This window comes from Narcine bancroftii, chromosome 5, assembly GCF_036971445.1.
Source record: "Narcine bancroftii isolate sNarBan1 chromosome 5, sNarBan1.hap1, whole genome shotgun sequence".
NCBI classification, from domain to species: domain Eukaryota; kingdom Metazoa; phylum Chordata; class Chondrichthyes; order Torpediniformes; family Narcinidae; genus Narcine; species Narcine bancroftii.
This window is the reverse complement of record NC_091473.1, coordinates 227,576,917-227,602,443: the sequence shown is the minus strand read 5'-3', so window position 1 is coordinate 227,602,443 and position 25,527 is coordinate 227,576,917. Positions and strand designations below refer to the sequence as shown.

The 25,527-nt window shown below is 45.0% G+C and overlaps 1 protein-coding gene across 15 annotated transcripts in view; it reads left to right on the top strand.

Annotated features, from left to right (window-relative positions):
* LOC138764985 (bcl-2 homologous antagonist/killer-like) overlaps positions 1–25,527 on the top strand; it is a 48,150-nt gene that overhangs the window by 3,594 nt on the left and 19,029 nt on the right. The window contains exons 1-4 of one of the 15 annotated variants that reach the window (XM_069941526.1): positions 4,921–4,996; positions 5,567–5,690; positions 7,931–8,002; positions 10,210–10,338. In XM_069941526.1, the coding sequence (XP_069797627.1) occupies positions 7,990–8,002; positions 10,210–10,338 (142 nt within the window). In that variant the 5' untranslated portion in view covers positions 4,921–4,996; positions 5,567–5,690; positions 7,931–7,989. The other 14 variants (XM_069941525.1, XM_069941534.1, XM_069941533.1 and 11 more) reach the window with 14 other exon arrangements.

Sequence of the window (25,527 nt, the reverse complement as noted above, 5' to 3'; positions counted from 1 at the left end):
TTTCCTGATGGCAGCAGCGAGAATAGAGCATGTGCTGGGTGATGAGGGTCCTTGATGATTGCTGCTACTCTCTGAAAGCAGTGCACTCAATAGTGGGGAGGACTTTGCTTTTGATGACCTGGAGTGTACCTTTTGGAGAGCTTTACACTTGGGGTTATTGGTGTTTCCCTACCAGACCGTGTCAGCGCACTTTCCGCCACACCTCTAGAAACTTGCCTGGGTTTCTGATGTCATGCCAAACCTCTATAAACTCCTGAGGAAGTAGAGGCACTGATGTGGTTTTTTCACAATACCATTGGGTCCAGCGAAAGGGCAGAAGATTCACAAATAGACACACTGTGTAATGAGATTGTGAGGAAGGATGGGCAAACTATAGGGCCAAAGTGTAATATTAAGGATTTAAACAAAATGGAAAAGTGTGATGAATACAGCACTGAAGATCCGCAATATAGGTGATTTTGTAGCACAGCTGGAATTTGCCAGGATTGAGTCATGGCTGTAAGATGAGCACAGCTGGGAACTAAATATTCGAATAGGCAAAGTGGGTGGTGTGGTTCTGGTTAGAAATAGGATTCAATCTTTGGAGAGAGGAGACATTGGATCAGAAGATATAAAATCCTTGTCGATAGAATTAAGAAACTGTAAGGGTAAAAGGATCTTGATGGGAGTTGTATGCAGACCTCTACATAGTAGTCAGGATGTGGCTTGCAAACTACAGAGGGAGGTAGAGAAGATATGCAAAAAAGCCAATGTTTCAATAGTCATGGAGGATTTCAATATGCAGGTTGATAGGGAAAACCACGTTGGTACTGGATCCCAAGAGAAGGAAGTTATTGAATGCTTTCAGGATGGCTTCTTAGAACAGGTTGTGGCTGAGCCAACCAGGGAAATTTCAATTGTGGATTGGGTATTGTGTATGAACCAGAGATGGTAAGGGAACTCTCTGGAGGCAGTGATCGTGTTATGATAGAATTTGCCGAGATGTTTGAGAGGGGGAAACCCGTGGAATAAAGGGGATGACAAAGGTATGAGAGAGGAACTGGCAAAAGTTGATTGGAAAGGGACTTGAGCGGGGAGGAGAGCAGAGCAGCAAAGGCTGGAGTTTCTGATAGAAATGAGAAAGGTGCAGGACAGGATTTTTCCATTCAAAAATGTTTTGAAAGATTTTAAAAGTGCACAGAGGGCAACCAAGAAATTTAAATTTGAAAGGAGATTAGCAAATAAAGGATACTAAAATCTTTTAAAAGTATATTACGAGTAAAAAAGAGGCAAAAGTAAATATAGGATTGATAGAAAATTATGTGGGATAAATTGTAATGGGAGACAAGTAGATGGCAGAGGAACTGAATGAGTATTTTGTATCAGTGTTCACTGTGGAAGACATGAACAGTATACCGGACTTTCAAGTATGTCAGGGAAGGGATGCGAGTGCACTCATGATCACCAGTGAGAAAGTGGCCACTGGGAGATCCCTGTAATTAATGCTGATAGTGCTCAGTGAGGCGATCTCCCAGTCTGCGTCCAGTCTCTCATGTTGAGAAGGCCACAATGGGAGGATTGGATGCAATAGATGATTCCCACGGATACACAACTGAAGTGTTGCTTCGCTTGGAAGAACAGTTTAGGGCCCCAAATGTTAGTGAGGGAGGAGGTGTGGGCTCAAGTGTAGCATTTCCACTCACACCCCAGTCCACTGCAAGGATTCCATTCCTTTCTCTCAGTTTCTCTGTCTCTCAAGATGAGGTCTTCCAGTCCAGATAATCTGAAATGTCTTCTTTCTTCCAAAAACATGGCTTCCCTTCCACCACCATCATCTCAGCCCTTACCTGCATCTCCATTTCCTGCTCATCTGCCTGGCTCCCTCTATCCCCAGACATAACAAAAACACAATTCCTTTTATGCTCAACCTTCACCCTACCAGCCTCCCTATCCAACACGTTATCCTCTGTAATTTCTTCCAAATACAACCCGATCCCACCAACACACATCTTCCCCTCTCCTCCCGATTCACCGCTCCATCTGTGACTCTCTTGTCCACTCATTGCTTCCTATTAATTGCCCCCTTGCAGCCGCAGAAAGTGCCACACTTGCGCCCACCTCCTCCCTCAGCACCATTCGGGGGCCTTAAGCAATCCTTTCGAGTGAAGGAACAATTCAATTGTACATCTGCAGGAGTCATCTACTGTATCCGGTGCTCCCGTTGTGACCTTCTCTGCATTGGACTAACTGAACGTAGACTGGGAGATTGCTCTTTCTGCATCAGTAACACAGATCTCCAAAAGCCAAGCATTTTAATTTTGTGCCCCATTCCTGCGTTGACATGTGCCATGGCTTGTGCACTGTCAAACCAAGGCAAACTGTAAATTGGAGGAGAAACACTTAATTTTAGAGTTTGGCACTCTCCAGCAGATGCCATTAATGTCAACTTCTCCAGTTTCTGCTAGTCTATTCCCAGTTCTTCCTCTCTCCTCTTTCCTCCAGCCCTTTCTCCCTCCATTCACGGAGCCATCCCCCTCCCCTTGCTTGCTGGTGTGCCTCCCTCCCCAACTTCCTATTACGTTCTGCCTTGGGACTATGCCCACATTTTGTCCATACCTTGAAGAAGGACTCAAGCCTGAAACATCGGTTATGTATCTTTGCTATATAAAGTACACTGTTTGACCTGCTGAGTTTATCCAGCATTGTGCTTTACTTCAACCATGGTGCCTGCAGACTTTAATGTTTCACTTCCAAAGAGAGAGAGAAATGGGAAGGGGCTAACGGAAACTGGAAAAGTCTATTTTAATGCCATTTGGTTGGAGAGTGCCCAGGCAGAATATTAGATGTTGTTCCTCCAATTTGCAGGTGGCCTTGATTGAATAATGCATGAGGCCATGGACAGACATGTTAGTATGGGAGTGGCGTGCTGGAGGTGCCTGCTTTTACAATGGACTATATGAAGGTGCTCAACGAAGCGATTTCCCAACCTGCGTCATCTCTGAAATATAGGAGGCCACAACGGGAACACTGGATGCATTAGATGACCCCTGCAGATTCACAAGTGAAGTGTTACTTCACCTGGAATGACTGTTTGGAACTCCGAATAGTGCTGAGGGAGGAAGTGTGGGTGCAAGTATAGTAATTCCTGCAGTCACAGGTGTAAGTACCATGGTGCCCCCATGTGTGGGAAGAGATGAATGGACAAGGCAGTCTCAGAGGGAGCAGACGCTGTGAAATGCAGAGGGAAAAATCATGTTGCAGGTTGCGGAAAATGCGGAGGATGGGTAATATGTTAGATGCAGAGGCTGGTGGGATGGTAGGTGATAAGGGAAATCCTGTCCTTGTTGCGTATAATGGCAGAGGGGCCAGGATAGATGTGCAGAAAATGGACGTTAAGCGCTAAGTTGATGGTGGAAGAAGGAAAGCCTTGGTTTTTGAAGAAAGAGAACATCTCAGGTCATCTGGAATGGAAGACTTTATTTTGGGAGCAGATAAGAGAGGAATTGAGAGAAAGGAATAGAATCTTTGTGGAAGGCATGGTGTGAAGAGTTGTAGCCAAGGTAACTGTGGGAGTTGGTGGGTTTTTAGAAAATGTCTGCAGAGAGTTTGTCTTCTCAGATGGAAACAGAGATTGAACTGGGAAGAGTGTTGCCAGTTCTGTATATGGTTTTTTTTGCCATTTCTGCCACCTATGTGATTCCACATTTTACCCTCTCTGCCTCTGTGACTTCCATCTCTCTAATTCCCATATTGTTACCTCCTTCTGTCACTGCATCCACACCTCCTTCCTCACCACCATTCAGGGCCCCAAACAGTCCTTTCAAATGAAACAACACTTGTGAATCTGCAGGTGTTACTTGCTGCATCCAGTGCTCCTGTGTGACCTCGACATTGGAGAGACTGAATACAGACTGGGAGATTATTTTGTTGAGCACCTGCTGCAATAGCAAGGACCTCCCAGCAGCCAACCACTTCAATTTGTGCCCCACTCCTACGTCGACATGTCTGTCCAAGGCCAAGCCGAGGCCACCTACAAATTGGAGGAACAACACCTAATATTCTGTCTGGGTACTCGCTGAGCAGATGGCATTGACTCCAATTCCTCTGGTTTTCATTAGGCCCCTCCCAGGGCTGGGTGTCCAGAATTATACACAGTACTCCAAATGTGATCTCACCAGCGATTTATATCATAATGTACCAATTTTAGTTTTCAATATCCTGTCAGAAGGAACAATGTTCATCTTTGAACAAAAAACGTTAGTACCCTTGAGAGTGCTGTAGAACCAAGAGATTCAGGAGGCTGTTCAGTTCCCTGATAGTGGCAACTGGTGGACAGGGGAACGAACCTTGAGTTCTTTGCAACTATCTAAGCTCCATATTGTATTTTCTCGATCAAAATATTCTCTAAAAAATCACAAAAGGTGACCATATTCACTAACCCGATTACTTGTAATCATACTTTTGTAATTCGTTCGTGGACCCTCAAGTCCCTTTGCATCATATATTTTCCCACAAGAAAGCTTTGTTCATTAAATCATCCCTAGCCGATTCATGAGGGTTTTCCCAACTTGTTTTCCTATCTATAGTATCATTATCATGAGCAGAGATGACGTTAAATATATAATTTTATAGAATCACGTTGTGTTAATTGGGTTCATTCTTGAACAGGGATATTTGCTAATCAGATTTTAATCAATAAATTCTGCAGCCGCGGGATGATGATCTTTTCCTGTCAACACTTCTATTACAGAAAATGTTTCGCCTGACGAGAATCGTTTATTTTTCCGGGTACAGCTTTTGGGGGTTTTTTTTTCTTCCCTGTCAATTGTTACTGTGCTGGGAGACAAATAGGAGGCGGCGACTTTGAGTGGGATGTGGTGATTGGTTCACGTTGTGGCTCAGCTGTTGGCTGGTCTTCGTTGGCCAATGAAAGCACTTGATAGGACGGGGCCGTGTGGACTTTTCCCGGAAATGGCCGCGTTTCGTTTGGTGGCGATGGTGGCTTGACTGACTATGGGTTATTTATTCTTTCAGATTTAGAGAAGCTGCGCGGGAACCTAGAGATTTGACTTGATTAATTGTTCGACCGGCCGGTAGACAAATTGCATTTGAAATTTCATACGGGTGTCACTGCCGGTTCAGGTGAATTAGTTTTAATGGAGAACGGTGACGGGAGCATTGGCATCTTGAATCCGTTTGCTGTTCTCTGCGTTTTACTTGGATTTAACATTTATGTTTAATAGTAAAACACAATCTCAATCAGGATTATTGGCGAATTTTTGATGTAAAGAATTCCGATTTTTAAAATTTTTTTGCTGATTTCTATTGCATCAGTGTCGCTGTTTGAAGGGCAAAATTGAGTGTTTGAAATTATATTCAGAATCCTAAGTCTTTACTGTTTCTAGTGCATAACTTTCGTCAGGCCTGCTTTTTGCTCCTGCTCAGGCTCAAAAAGATACTTCTACCTCCTACGGATGCTACGAGATCTGTTGAGTTTCTCTAGCAGTTTTGTGTTATTCGACATAGAGTCTTCACATTTGTCGTTTTAACTTTTAATTTAAAAGAAAGTGCGATTTTTTGAAATTAGGTCTGTAAGATTGAGGTCCAAGAAATTTACGAGATTGGTGCCTCATCCTCACTGAAAATCCCAAAAGAAAAGACTGAAATCAGATTCTAGCTACCTCCCTCATAGGATCAGATATGACTTCATGGTAATAGTTAATGAATAATCTTGTCAACTTTAATCTGACTCTTTCAGCAATTTCTATACTGTACTGTATCAGCTTTGTGTGAAATTTGGACTGAGATATTTCTGCTACTTGAGGTTCATGCATCATGTTTTATTTGTCATCCTTTTGCATATTGCAACATTTGTTGTTTATGAATGCTAATCTTTCTTGCTGCTTTACTTTCTAACATACCCAAGTTAACCCTTTTTTTGTGAATTTTTGAAAACCCAACATTTAATTTTATCACGTATTTCTAAATATGAATAATGGGGGTTATTCACATCTGATCTGCCTAGAATTAAAATTTGCTTTCCAGGTCTGTGCCCAATTTTTTGGTTATTAATAAATTGATTTTTTTATTTAAATTTCAAAATATTGCATGTTGTAGTTTTGTGTCACTTAGACTTTGTAACTATTTTAAACTAGTCTATTTCTCAGGTACTTGTTGTTTCCTAGCTTAATGATGTGGAAGCTATGGAGAGAGTACATAGAAGATTTACCAGGATGTTGTCTGGATTGGAAAATGTCTTGTGCGGCAAAGTGAGCAGAGTTAGGGCTTTTATTTTGGAGTGAAGAAGGAATGAAGGGTGACTTAATAAAGTCTACAAGATTATTAGAGGCATAGATTCGGTGGACAGCCAGCACATTTTTCCTGGAGTGAATGTAGCAAACACCAGAGGACATCTGTACAAGATGAGGAAGGAAAGTTTAGTAGTGAGTGCCAGGAAGGCATTGCCAGGGGTGGTGATGGAGGCTGGTACAATAGGCATATTTAAAAGACTCTTTGGCACATGAATGAAAGAAAAGTATAGTGAGATAATGAAGGTTTAGTTTGTTGAGTAGGTATATATAGGTCAGCGCAATGTTGGAGGACTGGTGCTGTAACGTTCTAATTGGTGCTCCAAGTTCTTGTAAAGAATTAGTAATTATTTGAGGACTGTGGTCGTAAAAGAATCTAAAACTAGAGGGGTAAATTTAAGATGGGGCGGGGGAGATTTAAAAGGGCTGTTTTGTTAAAAGGAAAGCCTCTCTAGGATTTGGTTGATTTTTCTCAACAAAAAGGTCCCTTTATGGGCTATAAATTAGTTTAATTTAAAAATTATTATGGAGGTGAGCCACAAGTTTTGATGTTGTCTATGATGGCCTGGATTTTGCTTTCTTGTCCTGAATTGTGTGTTCTTCATTGCCACATAAGAATTGATGGGTAGTTTGCTTTTAAATTTTTTGTAATTCTTGAGGTAGAAATGGCTGGGGTGAACATAGTCCCAACACTTGTTTTCAACAAAAAGTAAGTACGTCATAGTGTAATCAGTAAGTGCACTGTCCTTGCACATTGTCAAGATAATGTGTTGTCTGAGTCATCAAGGTAATATAGTTCTCATAGAAATAGCTGAGGATGAAGTTCAGATAGCTAGGAAAACTGTACAAGTGAATGAAAACAATTTTTATTTGCCAATTTTTAATGTTGAAGGTTTTTACACTTTTAAGAATGAAAAGTAGTAAATGTTTCTAGTTTTATTCAGTTAGTTTTATAGATTTGTACATTTTTTTGCATACGGAAAGACTTTTAGTGATGCAGTTGTACTACCTGTTTCATATTGGAATAAGTTGCAAACTGTTTCTTTGCTGCCTTGAGCTTCGTTTCACAATATTTGAACTTCTGGAGGACATTACTTTTGTATGTAACTTGATTACATTCAGAACTGAAAAACAACTCATTGATGTAAGTCAGCTTGTAATGCCTTTGAACTGCATCGTTTTTTAATGGCTGATTTTGACTTTTTTTCAGCGATTGATTTGTGCTGCAAGATTCACTTGATTTTTGTGTGACTTTGTTTTATTTTCTAAATGTTGTAGCAAACTTAAACAGATCTTTCTTTGATGGCAGGAGATAATAGCGACTCAGTTGTAAACACTTGAGTAGAATTTCAAAATGGATGCAATACCTTGTTTTGAAATTATAGAAATAATACCCTCATTAATTCTATGTATTTTTAAATCATCAATGGCTTTTTAGTAGTTGTTCTTTTTCCCCCAAGAGGTCAAATACATTATACCTGTAAAAAGAGATGAAACAGTCATGCTTATTCATTTCATTGTCAAATGCAATTAATTGAGAACATTTGGCGCAAGTTGTGGGTTATTTGAAATTAATATTATGAATTTTTACTTTAATTTCTTGCATCATTTTACCCACCCTTCCCACTACATCTAATGTATAGATCCTTTCAGATTTGATATTGAGGAAGATATGCATTCAAGATGTAATAGATGAAGAATTATGAAATTTAAGTGTAAGTGGTATACATGAGTTTAATTACATTTGATATAATAGGCCTATTATCAGGATTGTAGACTGGATTAAAAGTTGGTGGAGCAGAATGGATAGAAAATTGGTTAAGAATCAGGAAGAAGTGAGAGAATTTTACCATATTGGAGAGAGATGTGGAGTTGACAGAATTAATGCAAGGGCTGCTGCTCTTTTTATAATTAGATTTTGGTATACCAGAGGCAAAATTGTTCTCAGTAGGTAAAATTAAGATCATCTGGACACATTTGTGCTGGACTAGCACATTTTGTGGACATTGATATTTTTATTAATATCCCACCTCCCTTTTAATTCACTTTTTCTAGATTACACAGTTTTTCTAAGCTCTTCACTGAATTGAATGAGTTGAAATGGAATGTGGAAACTTGGGCTCCAGCAAGTGGACAGCAAGCCACTTTTGAACTGGTGAGATAGCAGATTATCAGTTTTACTGCATTTCTTAAGAAATGATTAAAGAAGTTTAAGTGCAATAACCAATGTGCTAGAGAAACTCAGCAGGTTGGGCTTCCATATACCTGACAAAGGGCTCAGGCTCAACATTTATTACCCTTCTCTTGAATGTTGCGTGACCTGCTGAGTCTCTCCAGCATGTTTGTATATTGCCCTCAACCCGAGCATCTTTCAGACTTTCTTGTTGAGGTTTTTTTTAAAGCACAGGCCTGCTTTGTTCATAGAAGCACGGTACAAGAGCATGGAAATTGCATTGAAGCTCATTTTATTCTCAAAACAAAAGATGGTTCCATTGCAGCTGAAGTATTGTGACTAAATTTGGAGATCAGGAATAGGTTGTACAAAAGAATTACCACAATAATTCCAAGAAGTGAAGTGGATAAACTGGAAGCACTTGTATTTTTCTCATGGGAGTAAACAGATTGAGAGGAGATGTGATGAAGGTATTTGGAACCATGATGGACATGGACAAAGTAAGTAGAAAGTTAGTAGTTGAGGACAGTGACCGATAAATGAAAATGAATGCAGAAAAAGATAAAATATCTTTAAGATCTTATTTTGTACATGACAAGTGGTTGGAGTCAGCAATGCCAGGTAGATTTCAATGGGCAACTAAGTATATGAAAGGAAAATGTTTGCAGTGTTATGGGGGAAGTGGAGGAGAGTTGACAGAGCTTAATTGTGAAAACACAATGCTGGTGAAACTCAGCTGGTCAAACAGTGTACTTTATATAGCCTAAGCCCTTCAAAGTATGAGCAAGATGCAGGGGGTGGAGCAGAGGCCCACAGGCAAGAGGTGGATAAGACAGGGCACAACAACAAACAGTGGGGAGGGAGGATGGCTCTGTGAATAGAAAGAAAGGGGTGGAGAGCTGGAGGAAAGGAGACCAAGTGATGGGGAAGAGAGGGAGAACCGGAAGTGATCTAGCAGAAACCAGAGAAGTCTATGTTAATGCTATCTGGTTGGAGAGTGGCCAGATAAAATATTAGGAGTTGCTCCTCCAATTTGTGGATGGCCCTGGTTTGGCAGTACGTGAGATCATGAAGAGACATGTCACTGCGGGAGTGGGACACAAAATTGATTGTTCTAACATTAAGCCGTCTATAATTACCAGTAGTCTGATTTTTGGAAGTTGTGTATTTTTAAATAGATTTGCAGAAATACAAAAATTTGAAATGGAGCTCAAGGTACAATATCTTTTTAAAATGTGTCCTTTTAATAAACATCAAGGAATTATGACATTGGGATATGAGGAATGTAATTGAGAAAAACCACTGGACAGTTGAAGTGGAGATTTTCAATACATGGAGTTGGAAAAACAATGCTGTTCTATCCTTTGATCACTGGATTTGTGATAGGATTGCAATTTTTTTTGGGTAGTGTATTTGTATATTCAAAGTATAAAATATTTTACAACAACCCTTGGAGAAAAACTGATATTTGCTTACTGCTGAATTGTCCTTTTGTGCTGGTATATTTATCACCAGTGGCTGTTTCTAACTGAAGCTAGATTGAGTTTTAGCCATCTATTCATTAGTTTGGAACAGGCTTGCAGTAATGCTCATCAGTGTCCATGTTTATAAATTTGTTTTCATGAGTCTCGGTTACATTATTTTGCTTGTCTCCTGTCCTCTGCGACTTGAATGGAAGTGAGGAATATAATAGAAAGAGGAGGCAGATGTTTCTCTTGTATTCACTTGTAGCCTTTTTTATTTGAAAAGGCAAATTGCACCTGCTTGGCTCCCTGGGCTGCACCATGGCTTCAGGTGGCAGTGACGGTGACCCCTTTCGAACAAATCCTGACAAAACGCATAAGAACCGCTGTAAAAGCCCATCGCAGCATGTAACTGGTGAGTTTTGGCCTTTACATTTTTGATAATTGTACAAATGTGTAACAAATGGACATCCACTGCAAGTAGGTAAGAGTCGACAACCTACTTGTTTCCAGCTCAACGGAGGCACATACTTTGTGAAAGTCAATACTAAGAAATTTCAAACAATTGTATAGTTTCATGTGGTTGATTTATATATTAAAAAAAATTATGATTTGCCTGTTTAGTTGAATTTTTTGAAATATACTCTTGACACATTAAGGGCAAATGTGTATGTTTGATGCCTTCTGGTGTTTATTTGCAATTCTTTTATTTTGAAACACTTAATTGAAGGACCCATTTGCTTCTTTTACCCAAAGCTGCTTGAACTCTGAACATAGTTGGCACCATTTTGTGTCTACTGGAAGTAATTGCTGATGGCTTCTAATGTGTTTGGGAAAAGTCATTACCTTGTTGAACTTGTTCTCACATTGAACCAACTCTCCTTCAACCCCACTTGCTTCTTCCAGATCAAAACTGTAGTCATGAACCCTTGGTCTGTGCTCAAGCTATACCTTCCTATTTGTGATTAACAATCTTTGATCTGAGCTTCCTATTGACTGCCACTTTAATTTCTCACCCCACTCCTACTCTGACAAGCTTGAGGAGCAGTAATTCACTCTCTGTCTTGGCGCATTGTACCCGTGGTATTGAGTCCTTTAACTTGAGATATCTTGATTTCGTACTCTATCCATTATCCATCTGTAATATTAGCTCAGCATTCTTTTCATTGACCTACTGGGCTTGTTCTCTGCATTTTGGAACTGCCACATTATTTTGTCCATGTTCTCTTCTTCTAACTACCCACACTCACTCATTGACCAAGTTTCCTTGTAGACAGCCTGTCTTCCTGGTCAGCCCAATTTTTCCCTATCTGGGACTTTGCCCTCCCTGCAGTTTTACAAGTGGCTTTATCTCCTTTTCAGTTGAACGTTGTTTTCTGTTTCTCATCCCAAGGGTGTGGCTGGATCTGTTTAACATTTCCACCATTTTCTATAAAATGACATCTGAACTAACTACCGAGTATTTCAATGTTAGTTGAGCGGGCCCATCAGTCTGTGAGACAGTGGACCATAGACACAATTGTAATTGATTAATTGAATTTGTACTGCTAATATGCTTACTTGCAGTTTGCTGACAAAAGGTAACTTCTTTTACAGGATCCAATGACTTGTTATGTGCACTGTTTTATAACACCAGAGGAAATGGGCCAACGACAAACTATTTCAATAACAATTGGGTCAAGGGCAGTGGTTCTCAAACATTAATCCCTTACTGATCACCGAGCACCTATGGCATAGGGATTACTTGAAGTGGTATGTGAGTAGAAATCGAGTTTGAGATCCACAGATGTGCGAGAAGAGCAAGGGGTCTTTGGAGTCACAGTGCTCCAACTAGTTGAAGAGAAATAGGACAGCATCTGTCTTTGTCTCTGTTTAAGTTAACAAGGCACTAATTATAAAAACGGATTTGTCTTGCATTGTCCCAAAATGTGTGATATTTTTACTTACTATTCTCGATGCAGTGTAGGGAATGGGGGAAGCTATTCATGAGCTTCCTATATAACAGGGGTGGGGAACCTTTTTTAAACTTGCATTCCACCTTTATTCCCTTTGCCATAAGTGTTCTGTCATTGGTAAGGATTGCTTCAGGTGGTATGTGAGTGGGAAGGGAAGGTTGAGAACCACTGCTCGAGACCAGTTGTTACTGAAATATTTTGCTTGAGGAAAATTGTCATTGGCCCATTTCCTTTGGAGTTATGAAACCGTGCACATAACGAGTCAATGAGGTACGATTAAAACGGTGGTTTTCAAACCTTTTGTTCTCACTCACATACCTCTTCAAGCCTTACTAATCACAGAACACCTATAGCATAGGGATTGCTTAAGATGGAATGTGAGTTTTTAAAAAAGGTTGCCCACCCCTGTTATACAAGTTGGTTAAGAAATGAATCATCAGATGACTTGCATCTGTTTATTGCTGTGTCGTGTGTTTATGATGTTGTTCTTTAATCTTTCGTTCTAAAATTTTCTCTTGCTGCTGGCTGCTTTTCAGTGCTTGCATTGTAGTTCACAACAGTTAATAAAATCAAGCATTCACTTGCAGTGTTCATAATGAATTAAGATAATTCTTTACATGTCTTGTTTTTGAGAAGGAAAAGACAAGCCAGTATATTCATTTTGAGTTGATCTTTCCTCTGTAGACAAAGTTTGGAAACCACAGTGCAAATATAAATGACTGAATTATTGGAATGGATTATGTTAATCAGAAACAGTGTAGATTTGTAAAATGCTTAATTGCATTAATTTATTTCTCAAATAGTTCACTGTAGAGTATGGAAAATGTGCAGGTTCATCGTTTGAATTTTTAAAAGGAATAGTGTAGAGCACACATGTCAAACTCAGGCCCGCGGGCCAAATTTGGCCTGTGATATAATTATATTTGGCCCGCAAGATCATATCAAATATGTATTAGAGCTGGCCCGCTGGCCGCCGTGCCAGTATAGTGCATGCACAGCTAATACTACAAATCCCAGAATGCTTTGCAAATGCATTGGCGCCGGCCCGCTAATCGCCCCCACCTCCTCTCTTTACTTTCATCAGCACCTGCGACCTGTCGCCCAACTCACACGTAATAAACCCCTTACGGAAAATGGCCAAACAAAAGACAGAAAACAGGACCTTTCAAGACAGGTGGGAGGCAAACTCTGACCCCAGAGTTTGATGAACTTGCATCTAAGAAGAGATGCCAAGTATCTGGTTTAGACCCAGGTGCATCCAAGTAAATCACAGTGTAGCAAGCTAAGCTTGGATTAATATTTTCTTTGGTTAACTTTGGACTGTTCATAGTTGAAAGATTGAATTTTTATTGAAGCAAGTTGTTATTTTTTTGACTTGTTGGCTTGTGAAAAAAAAATACATTTAAAAGGAGCTTAAAGGCTATAGAGAAATATTATTTATTGAATATTTTATTTCTCATTTGTTAATGCTTCTTCTGTAAAGAGTTTAACCAAAACTATTATTAAACATTTATTTTAATAAGAAAAAGTTTAACATTTCATGTTGAAAGAAGAGAAAACATGTAGATGTTGTTGAAAATTTTCAATAAATATTTAGTTTAGCCCACGACTTAGTCCAAGTTTTTAATTTTGGCCCTCTGTGAATTTGAGTTTGACACCCCTGGTGTAGAGGAACAGCTATGGTAGAGAACAGAAACCAAAGAACAGGAAATTGACTGTATATGTACTGACTTATCTTTACTGTTTGTTATTCATCTGTATATTTGTATATGAGCAATTTGAGAAAAATGAAACAATATTTGGAGTTGTGTAATGAGCATCAGCGAAGTGGGCAAATAAAGATGCAAAATAGAATTTTGGAGAAAGTGATAAATCAGAATCAGGATTTATTGTCATGAACAAGTCATAAAATTTAGTATTTTGCGGTAGCATCATAGAGCAAACCTGCATATTATAGCCATCTTATGACATTACTATAAAAATAAAATAAAAACAATAACAATGCACAAAAAGTAAGGCCGTGTCTTTGGTTCATTGATTTTTCAGGAATCTGATGGTAGCGGGGAAGAAGCTGTCCTTGTGCTGCTGAGTGCTTGTCTTGAGGCTCCTGTACCTTTTCCTCGATCATAGCTGAGAGAAGAGGTCATGGCCTGGGTGATGGGGGTCTTTGAGGATAGAGGCTGCTTTTTTTTTTTAAGACACCACCTCATGTAGATGCCCTCAATGGAGTGGAGTCTAGTACCTGTGATGTCATAGGCCAAGTTAACAACCCTCTGGAGTTTATTCTTGTCTTTTCAGAGATTTGGCACCTTCATACCAAGCAGTAGAAATTTACAAGAATCTTTGGTGACATACCCAAACTCCTCAGACATCTCATAAAGTATATCTGCTGGCGAGCCTTCTTTTATGATTGCATCAACATAGCTTTTTTTAAAAAATTGTTTGATGACAAACTTTTATTCAAGAAATTAAAGCTGCAGTTTTCCATAGCCTAGAGAAACCATCACACTCCTCCCTCAGACTAGGCTAAGGATTTTTCATCCTATACCTTTTACGCAATGAACATGAAGGCTTCTGGACAGATCCTTGGAGACATTGACCCAGGAATTTGAGGTTCTTGACCCTCTCCACTAATGAGCCCTCGATGAGGACAGGGTTGTGTTCCCGTCTTCCTCCTGAAGTCCACAATCACCTCTTGGTTTTGCTGACGTTGACCTCAAGGCTGCTGGTGTAGAAGGAGTCACGTGATGGAGTAGTGGCTGGTTGGGGAAAACCAGCCCTCTCCAGGAAAAAAGTTAGGAAAAAGCAAAGTATAACAAAAGTAGAATATAAGAAATAGAAGGTAAAGATACAGAGAAGAGAAAGGAGATGGTTTCCAAGAAGGAGAAAGTAAGAACAACTGGGAAAAAAAGTTTAAAAAGTCGCCGGAGAAGAAAGAAGGCCTTACCTGCACGAAGGAACAGGACTCTGTGGTGACGAGGAGCGCCCGACCCTCGAGGTCAGTGCCTGCTCTGCGGAGTCACGACCCACCAGCCGGTGCACTACAAAAATGGCTCTCAGAGCCAAACAAAAGTGCGCAACTGCGCAATCAAAGGAGAAAGAGGACACCGGCGGGAGGGGGCCTCAGCAGAGGAGCAGGCTGTCACAGAGCGAGCAGCTGAGGGACGCCCGCTACCAGGGCTCTCAGCTGGAGGGCAAGGAACAACAGATGAGCAGCCCAGGAAGGGAGGACCAGCAACAAGAGGCCCGACAAAGAGATACAAGCAGCTCATCAGGAAAAACAGAAGAGACAGAGACACAAAGAAGAGAAGAAGACACAAACACAGGTACAGACACAGAAGAAGAGGAAGAAGAAGACCAAGATCCTCACAGAGAAATGGAAGGTAAAACTGATGGACAAAGAGAAATAGAAGGTAAAACTGATGAACAGAATATAGATAGTCTTTTTTGAAGAACAAATTAGATCACTAAAAGAATGGTTATCATTAGAATTTAATGCAATTAAAAGGAAAATGAAAAGAACAGAAGATAAAATGCAAAGGTTAGAACTGGTAATGACAGAAATAGGGAAAAGAGTAGAGTATGTGGAAGAGTGGGAAACGGCTGTAGAAATGGAAGTAAATGACTTAAGAGAAAAATTGGAAGTAAGTGACAAAAAAATTAAAGAGACACAAGAGTTGTTATCTCAGAAAATTGATATGTTGGAAAATTATAGTAGGTGAAACAACATGAAAATAGTGGGCCTGAAGGAGGGTGAAGAAGGCACAGACATAAAGGAATTTATCAAAGGATGGATCCTGAAGGTCCTGGGAATAACAGAAATGCAGGAAGAAATGAAAATAGAAAGGGCTCACAGAGCATTAGCTCCGAAACCACAGGCACATCAAAAACCAAGATCCATCTTAGTAAAATCTTTGAGATACATGACAAGAGAAAATATACTGGAACGGGCAAGGAATAAAATTAGAGAAGATAAGAAACCATTGGTATAAGGGTCAAAAAATATTTTTTTACTCAGACATAAGTTTTGAACTCTAAGAGGAGGAAGGAGTTTAATACAGCAAAATCAACTTTATGGAAAAAAAGGTTACAAATTCATATCAAGACATCCAGCAGTGCTTAAAATATTTATACCCGTGGAGCAAAACAGACTGTTCTCGGATCCAGTGAAAGTGCAAGATGTAAAAACAATGTATATGTAAAGAACTAAAGAGGGAAAAAAGAAGAGAGAGAGAGCTTTGTAATATGGTTTTTTTTTAAAAGTGTTTTCTGGAGCGGGTTGGGTAGGGGGGGAATAACCGTCACTGCAAAATCAGTTGACGCTGCGAACAAGATCGCAAACCAAATGAAAAGGGGAGTTGCGGTTGCCTGGCAAGGGATATGGGGCAACTCAGAGAGGGGGAGAACTTTTGGGGTTAAGGTATTAGTGGAAGTGGGAACTGTGGGGGTACTTTATGTCTTAAATGTGTTGTTGTACATTAAGTGTAATAAGAGAAAACTAAGAAATGAAAAGGGGATGGAGGCGGCAAAGAGGTAGAAAAGAGATGTATGCAAGATATAAGATGGCCACGTTGAACTATATGACTATAAACATTAATGGAATACATAACCAAATTAAAAGGAAGAGGCTACTAAATTTATTGAAGAAGGAAAAAAATATAGCATTTTTGCAGGAAACGCATCTAACTGAAGCAGAACATAACAAATTAAAGAGAGACTGGGTAGGACACGTAACAGCAGCATCCTATAATTCAAAAGCTAGAGGTGTAGCCATACTAGTTAACGAAAATGTACCAATCAAAATAGAGGAGGAAGTAATAGATCCGGCAGGAAGGTATGCAATGATAAAGTGTCAGATATACTCAGAATTTTGGAATTTGCTCAATATATATGTGCCTAACGAAGAGGATCAAATGTTTATGCAGGATATTTTTTTGAAGATTGCAGACACACAAGGAAATATATTGATAGGAGGGGATTTTAACCTTAATTTGGACCCAATGTTGGATAAAACTGGACAAAAGACAAGTTAAAAAGAATAAAGTAGCCAAATTTATGGTTAAATCATTGCAGAAAATGATAATGAATAAATGTATTCCATTGGAAAAAATAACATATAATTAAAAAAATAAAGTCACAATGTTTGAACAAATTTGGAACATGGAACGTATCAGAGAGAGTTTGCCTACGACCTCCATCCCCTAAAATGAGAATGAAAATGATAAGACAAAACGACTAGATTCAGTGTGTAATAAATAGATGATGCATTTTTCTTGTTTATTTTCCTTTGTGTGAAAATATTGTTTTATGGTTTTATTGTATTGTATATGTTGAATATTTATGGGTTTTGGAGAGGGGTGGGTAGAGGGGAGGGAGGGAAAGGGAAAAAAAAAGAGAAAAGACCACTGTGTAAATTTAATGAGAAATGTTTGTACATATTTTGGTTGATATGGTTCATAGTGTGAAAAATTAAAAAAATTTTTTTAAAAGGCTGCTGTTGTTACACCATTCAATGAGCTGATCTATTTCCCTCCTGTCCGCTTCCTCATTGCTGTTGGTGATTCTGCCAATAACTGTGGAGTCGTTGGCAAAGATGAAGATGGCATTGGAATTGTGTCTGGCCACACAGTGAAGGGTGTATAATGAGTAGAGCTGTTGGCTGAGCACACATCTGGAGATGCTGGGCAAGGTCTGGAGATGCTGGGCAAGGTCTGGAGATGCTGGGCAAGGTCTGGAGATGCTGGGCAAGGTCTGGAGATGCTGGGCAAGGTCTGGAGATGCTGGGCAAGGTCTGGAGATGCTGGGCAAGGTCTGGAGATGCTGGGCAAGGTCTGGAGATGCTGGGCAAGGTCTGGAGATGCTGGGCAAGGTCTGGAGATGCTGGGCAAGGTCTGGAGATGCTGGGCAAGGTCTGGAGATGCTGGGCAAGGTCTGGAGATGCTGGGCAAGGTCTGGAGATGCTGGGCAAGGTCTGGAGATGCTGGGCAAGGTCTGGAGATGCTGGGCAAGGTCTGGAGATGCTGGGCAAGGTCTGGAGATGCTGGGCAAGGTCTGGAGATGCTGGGCAAGGTCTGGAGATGCTGGGCAAGGTCTGGAGATGCTGGGCAAGGTCTGGAGATGCTGGGCAAGGTCTGGAGATGCTGGGCAAGGTCTGGAGATGCTGGGCAAGGTCTGGAGATGCTGGGCAAGGTCTGGAGATGCTGGGCAAGGTCTGGAGATGCTGGGCAAGGTCTGGAGATGCTGGGCAAGGTCTGGAGATGCTGGGCAAGGTCTGGAGATGCTGGGCAAGGTCTGGAGATGCTGGGCAAGGTCTGGAGATGCTGGGCAAGGTCTGGAGATGCTGGGCAAGGTCTGGAGATGCTGGGCAAGGTCTGGAGATGCTGGGCAAGGTCTGGAGATGCTGGGCAAGGTCTGGAGATGCTGGGCAAGGTCTGGAGATGCTGGGCAAGGTCTGGAGATGCTGGGCAAGGTCTGGAGATGCTGGGCAAGGTCTGGAGATGCTGGGCAAGGTCTGGAGATGCTGGGCAAGGTCTGGAGATGCTGGGCAAGGTCTGGAGATGCTGGGCAAGGTCTGGAGATGCTGGGCAAGGTCTGGAGATGCTGGGCAAGGTCTGGAGATGCTGGGCAAGGTCTGGAGATGCTGGGCAAGGTCTGGAGATGCTGGGCAAGGTCTGGAGATGCTGGGCAAGGTCTGGAGATGCTGGGCAAGGTCTGGAGATGCTGGGCAAGGTCTGGAGATGCTGGGCAAGGTCTGGAGATGCTGGGCAAGGTCTGGAGATGCTGGGCAAGGTCTGGAGATGCTGGGCAAGGTCTGGAGATGCTGGGCAAGGTCTGGAGATGCTGGGCAAGGTCTGGAGATGCTGGGCAAGGTCTGGAGATGCTGGGCAAGGTCTGGAGATGCTGGGCAAGGTCTGGAGATGCTGGGCAAGGTCTGGAGATGCTGGGCAAGGTCTGGAGATGCTGGGCAAGGTCTGGAGATGCTGGGCAAGGTCTGGAGATGCTGGGCAAGGTCTGGAGATGCTGGGCAAGGTCTGGAGATGCTGGGCAAGGTCTGGAGATGCTGGGCAAGGTCTGGAGATGCTGGGCAAGGTCTGGAGATGCTGGGCAAGGTCTGGAGATGCTGGGCAAGGTCTGGAGATGCTGGGCAAGGTCTGGAGATGCTGGGCAAGGTCTGGAGATGCTGGGCAAGGTCTGGAGATGCTGGGCAAGGTCTGGAGATGCTGGGCAAGGTCTGGAGATGCTGGGCAAGGTCTGGAGATGCTGGGCAAGGTCTGGAGATGCTGGGCAAGGTCTGGAGATGCTGGGCAAGGTCTGGAGATGCTGGGCAAGGTCTGGAGATGCTGGGCAAGGTCTGGAGATGCTGGGCAAGGTCTGGAGATGCTGGGCAAGGTCTGGAGATGCTGGGCAAGGTCTGGAGATGCTGGGCAAGGTCTGGAGATGCTGGGCAAGGTCTGGAGATGCTGGGCAAGGTCTGGAGATGCTGGGCAAGGTCTGGAGATGCTGGGCAAGGTCTGGAGATGCTGGGCAAGGTCTGGAGATGCTGGGCAAGGTCTGGAGATGCTGGGCAAGGTCTGGAGATGCTGGGCAAGGTCTGGAGATGCTGGGCAAGGTCTGGAGATGCTGGGCAAGGTCTGGAGATGCTGGGCAAGGTCTGGAGATGCTGGGCAAGGTCTGGAGATGCTGGGCAAGGTCTGGAGATGCTGGGCAAGGTCTGGAGATGCTGGGCAAGGTCTGGAGATGCTGGGCAAGGTCTGGAGATGCTGGGCAAGGTCTGGAGATGCTGGGCAAGGTCTGGAGATGCTGGGCAAGGTCTGGAGATGCTGGGCAAGGTCTGGAGATGCTGGGCAAGGTCTGGAGATGCTGGGCAAGGTCTGGAGATGCTGGGCAAGGTCTGGAGATGCTGGGCAAGGTCTGGAGATGCTGGGCAAGGTCTGGAGATGCTGGGCAAGGTCTGGAGATGCTGGGCAAGGTCTGGAGATGCTGGGCAAGGTCTGGAGATGCTGGGCAAGGTCTGGAGATGCTGGGCAAGGTCTGGAGATGCTGGGCAAGGTCTGGAGATGCTGGGCAAGGTCTGGAGATGCTGGGCAAGGTCTGGAGATGCTGGGCAAGGTCTGGAGATGCTGGGCAAGGTCTGGAGATGCTGGGCAAGGTCTGGAGATGCTGGGCAAGGTCTGGAGATGCTGGGCAAGGTCTGGAGATGCTGGGCAAGGTCTGGAGATGCTGGGCAAGGTCTGGAGATGCTGGGCAAGGTCTGGAGATGCTGGGCAAGGTCTGGAGATGCTGGGCAAGGTCTGGAGATGCTGGGCAAGGTCTGGAGATGCTGGGCAAGGTCTGGAGATGCTGGGCAAGGTCTGGAGATGCTGGGCAAGGTCTGGAGATGCTGGGCAAGGTCTGGAGATGCTGGGCAAGGTCTGGAGATGCTGGGCAAGGTCTGGAGATGCTGGGCAAGGTCTGGAGATGCTGGGCAAGGTCTGGAGATGCTGGGCAAGGTCTGGAGATGCTGGGCAAGGTCTGGAGATGCTGGGCAAGGTCTGGAGATGCTGGGCAAGGTCTGGAGATGCTGGGCAAGGTCTGGAGATGCTGGGCAAGGTCTGGAGATGCTGGGCAAGGTCTGGAGATGCTGGGCAAGGTCTGGAGATGCTGGGCAAGGTCTGGAGATGCTGGGCAAGGTCTGGAGATGCTGGGCAAGGTCTGGAGATGCTGGGCAAGGTCTGGAGATGCTGGGCAAGGTCTGGAGATGCTGGGCAAGGTCTGGAGATGCTGGGCAAGGTCTGGAGATGCTGGGCAAGGTCTGGAGATGCTGGGCAAGGTCTGGAGATGCTGGGCAAGGTCTGGAGATGCTGGGCAAGGTCTGGAGATGCTGGGCAAGGTCTGGAGATGCTGGGCAAGGTCTGGAGATGCTGGGCAAGGTCTGGAGATGCTGGGCAAGGTCTGGAGATGCTGGGCAAGGTCTGGAGATGCTGGGCAAGGTCTGGAGATGCTGGGCAAGGTCTGGAGATGCTGGGCAAGGTCTGGAGATGCTGGGCAAGGTCTGGAGATGCTGGGCAAGGTCTGGAGATGCTGGGCAAGGTCTGGAGATGCTGGGCAAGGTCTGGAGATGCTGGGCAAGGTCTGGAGATGCTGGGCAAGGTCTGGAGATGCTGGGCAAGGTCTGGAGATGCTGGGCAAGGTCTGGAGATGCTGGGCAAGGTCTGGAGATGCTGGGCAAGGTCTGGAGATGCTGGGCAAGGTCTGGAGATGCTGGGCAAGGTCTGGAGATGCTGGGCAAGGTCTGGAGATGCTGGGCAAGGTCTGGAGATGCTGGGCAAGGTCTGGAGATGCTGGGCAAGGTCTGGAGATGCTGGGCAAGGTCTGGAGATGCTGGGCAAGGTCTGGAGATGCTGGGCAAGGTCTGGAGATGCTGGGCAAGGTCTGGAGATGCTGGGCAAGGTCTGGAGATGCTGGGCAAGGTCTGGAGATGCTGGGCAAGGTCTGGAGATGCTGGGCAAGGTCTGGAGATGCTGGGCAAGGTCTGGAGATGCTGGGCAAGGTCTGGAGATGCTGGGCAAGGTCTGGAGATGCTGGGCAAGGTCTGGAGATGCTGGGCAAGGTCTGGAGATGCTGGGCAAGGTCTGGAGATGCTGGGCAAGGTCTGGAGATGCTGGGCAAGGTCTGGAGATGCTGGGCAAGGTCTGGAGATGCTGGGCAAGGTCTGGAGATGCTGGGCAAGGTCTGGAGATGCTGGGCAAGGTCTGGAGATGCTGGGCAAGGTCTGGAGATGCTGGGCAAGGTCTGGAGATGCTGGGCAAGGTCTGGAGATGCTGGGCAAGGTCTGGAGATGCTGGGCAAGGTCTGGAGATGCTGGGCAAGGTCTGGAGATGCTGGGCAAGGTCTGGAGATGCTGGGCAAGGTCTGGAGATGCTGGGCAAGGTCTGGAGATGCTGGGCAAGGTCTGGAGATGCTGGGCAAGGTCTGGAGATGCTGGGCAAGGTCTGGAGATGCTGGGCAAGGTCTGGAGATGCTGGGCAAGGTCTGGAGATGCTGGGCAAGGTCTGGAGATGCTGGGCAAGGTCTGGAGATGCTGGGCAAGGTCTGGAGATGCTGGGCAAGGTCTGGAGATGCTGGGCAAGGTCTGGAGATGCTGGGCAAGGTCTGGAGATGCTGGGCAAGGTCTGGAGATGCTGGGCAAGGTCTGGAGATGCTGGGCAAGGTCTGGAGATGCTGGGCAAGGTCTGGAGATGCTGGGCAAGGTCTGGAGATGCTGGGCAAGGTCTGGAGATGCTGGGCAAGGTCTGGAGATGCTGGGCAAGGTCTGGAGATGCTGGGCAAGGTCTGGAGATGCTGGGCAAGGTCTGGAGATGCTGGGCAAGGTCTGGAGATGCTGGGCAAGGTCTGGAGATGCTGGGCAAGGTCTGGAGATGCTGGGCAAGGTCTGGAGATGCTGGGCAAGGTCTGGAGATGCTGGGCAAGGTCTGGAGATGCTGGGCAAGGTCTGGAGATGCTGGGCAAGGTCTGGAGATGCTGGGCAAGGTCTGGAGATGCTGGGCAAGGTCTGGAGATGCTGGGCAAGGTCTGGAGATGCTGGGCAAGGTCTGGAGATGCTGGGCAAGGTCTGGAGATGCTGGGCAAGGTCTGGAGATGCTGGGCAAGGTCTGGAGATGCTGGGCAAGGTCTGGAGATGCTGGGCAAGGTCTGGAGATGCTGGGCAAGGTCTGGAGATGCTGGGCAAGGTCTGGAGATGCTGGGCAAGGTCTGGAGATGCTGGGCAAGGTCTGGAGATGCTGGGCAAGGTCTGGAGATGCTGGGCAAGGTCTGGAGATGCTGGGCAAGGTCTGGAGATGCTGGGCAAGGTCTGGAGATGCTGGGCAAGGTCTGGAGATGCTGGGCAAGGTCTGGAGATGCTGGGCAAGGTCTGGAGATGCTGGGCAAGGTCTGGAGATGCTGGGCAAGGTCTGGAGATGCTGGGCAAGGTCTGGAGATGCTGGGCAAGGTCTGGAGATGCTGGGCAAGGTCTGGAGATGCTGGGCAAGGTCTGGAGATGCTGGGCAAGGTCTGGAGATGCTGGGCAAGGTCTGGAGATGCTGGGCAAGGTCTGGAGATGCTGGGCAAGGTCTGGAGATGCTGGGCAAGGTCTGGAGATGCTGGGCAAGGTCTGGAGATGCTGGGCAAGGTCTGGAGATGCTGGGCAAGGTCTGGAGATGCTGGGCAAGGTCTGGAGATGCTGGGCAAGGTCTGGAGATGCTGGGCAAGGTCTGGAGATGCTGGGCAAGGTCTGGAGATGCTGGGCAAGGTCTGGAGATGCTGGGCAAGGTCTGGAGATGCTGGGCAAGGTCTGGAGATGCTGGGCAAGGTCTGGAGATGCTGGGCAAGGTCTGGAGATGCTGGGCAAGGTCTGGAGATGCTGGGCAAGGTCTGGAGATGCTGGGCAAGGTCTGGAGATGCTGGGCAAGGTCTGGAGATGCTGGGCAAGGTCTGGAGATGCTGGGCAAGGTCTGGAGATGCTGGGCAAGGTCTGGAGATGCTGGGCAAGGTCTGGAGATGCTGGGCAAGGTCTGGAGATGCTGGGCAAGGTCTGGAGATGCTGGGCAAGGTCTGGAGATGCTGGGCAAGGTCTGGAGATGCTGGGCAAGGTCTGGAGATGCTGGGCAAGGTCTGGAGATGCTGGGCAAGGTCTGGAGATGCTGGGCAAGGTCTGGAGATGCTGGGCAAGGTCTGGAGATGCTGGGCAAGGTCTGGAGATGCTGGGCAAGGTCTGGAGATGCTGGGCAAGGTCTGGAGATGCTGGGCAAGGTCTGGAGATGCTGGGCAAGGTCTGGAGATGCTGGGCAAGGTCTGGAGATGCTGGGCAAGGTCTGGAGATGCTGGGCAAGGTCTGGAGATGCTGGGCAAGGTCTGGAGATGCTGGGCAAGGTCTGGAGATGCTGGGCAAGGTCTGGAGATGCTGGGCAAGGTCTGGAGATGCTGGGCAAGGTCTGGAGATGCTGGGCAAGGTCTGGAGATGCTGGGCAAGGTCTGGAGATGCTGGGCAAGGTCTGGAGATGCTGGGCAAGGTCTGGAGATGCTGGGCAAGGTCTGGAGATGCTGGGCAAGGTCTGGAGATGCTGGGCAAGGTCTGGAGATGCTGGGCAAGGTCTGGAGATGCTGGGCAAGGTCTGGAGATGCTGGGCAAGGTCTGGAGATGCTGGGCAAGGTCTGGAGATGCTGGGCAAGGTCTGGAGATGCTGGGCAAGGTCTGGAGATGCTGGGCAAGGTCTGGAGATGCTGGGCAAGGTCTGGAGATGCTGGGCAAGGTCTGGAGATGCTGGGCAAGGTCTGGAGATGCTGGGCAAGGTCTGGAGATGCTGGGCAAGGTCTGGAGATTTGCTTTTGGGGTGTACTGGTAGGAAAGGACGCATTTCAAATGCTATGTATGAATTTTGTAGTGTAGTGGGTGAACATATCACTTTGCTCTTAGAGATGTAAAGTTTTGGTGCTGCTATTTAATATGACATCTCTACTATGACCTTGACGACTGCACAAAAAAAGATGAGATTTGCCTCTGGCAGATCAAGATGACTCTATACCCTTCTGCCCATCTGTCTGCACTGAAACTATTTCATTGATTCTTACCAGCTAAATTGCCGTGATCACCACAGTCATTTGGGCAGCATTTTCTTCAATCACTACTGCAGTGTGGAACAATTAACTATTTTGATCAAGCATCCTCCAATTCTTTACTTCATCTTCAGACACACTGTTTTTTCGCTGAAAGATGCTTGCAACCTAATCCTTTCACGGCTTGATGACTGATTAAGTTACAGTGATGCTTCACTTTATTGTCATTGTATCTGTAAACCAGCCAATGAAATATAATCAGCATCGACTAGAAGTTTAAAAAATAAAACGTGCAATTAAAACCAACAATGAACAGTTTAAAATGTACTGATTTTACAATATGAGTGCAGGACCACTCAGCCCTGTGATCCCGTGTTTAACGTAGTCACTGTTAGGTTAAAAACATCATGAGCTGGGAATGTAGAGGGAGTCACCTAGTGCTGGGCCGTAACAAGATGCAGTTGTGACCTTGTACTCTCAAGATAAGAGTGGGGATGACAAATTGATGTGCAGGAGGCTAGCAGAGAGGGACAGCAACAGTTTATTCATTGGACAATGTCATGGTATGATAATTTACTAAGTACGTATCCTAAGGTATATAAAAAACACCACTTGCTGATAACGGCAGAATGCGCCTTCTCCAACTAACACTGTTAGTTGCAAGTGTTACAATCCGGCAATAAAGAACAAAGAACCTTGATTTCGACTTAGTCTGGTGTTTGACTCACTCATTCATGAACAAAGCAGACGTAACATCACAGCTTCAAACAAAAAGCTCTTCTTCAGCCAGCTGACGTGCAATCAAAGGGTGGTGTAGGACAAGCAGAGAAATATAATCTCTTTTTTAAAATTTTTGGGCAGCATGGTTAACGTAGCAACTAACGTAATTCTATTTCATTGCCAGCGAACTGGATTTGAATCCGGCGCTGTCTACGTTCTCCCTGTGTCTGTGTGGTGTTTCCTCTAGGTGCTTTGGTTTCCACCCACGTTCCAAAGATACAGTTGGTAGCTTAATTAGTCGTGGATGTATTATGGGCAGTGTGGGCTGGTGGGCAAGAAGGGCCTGTTGGTATGCT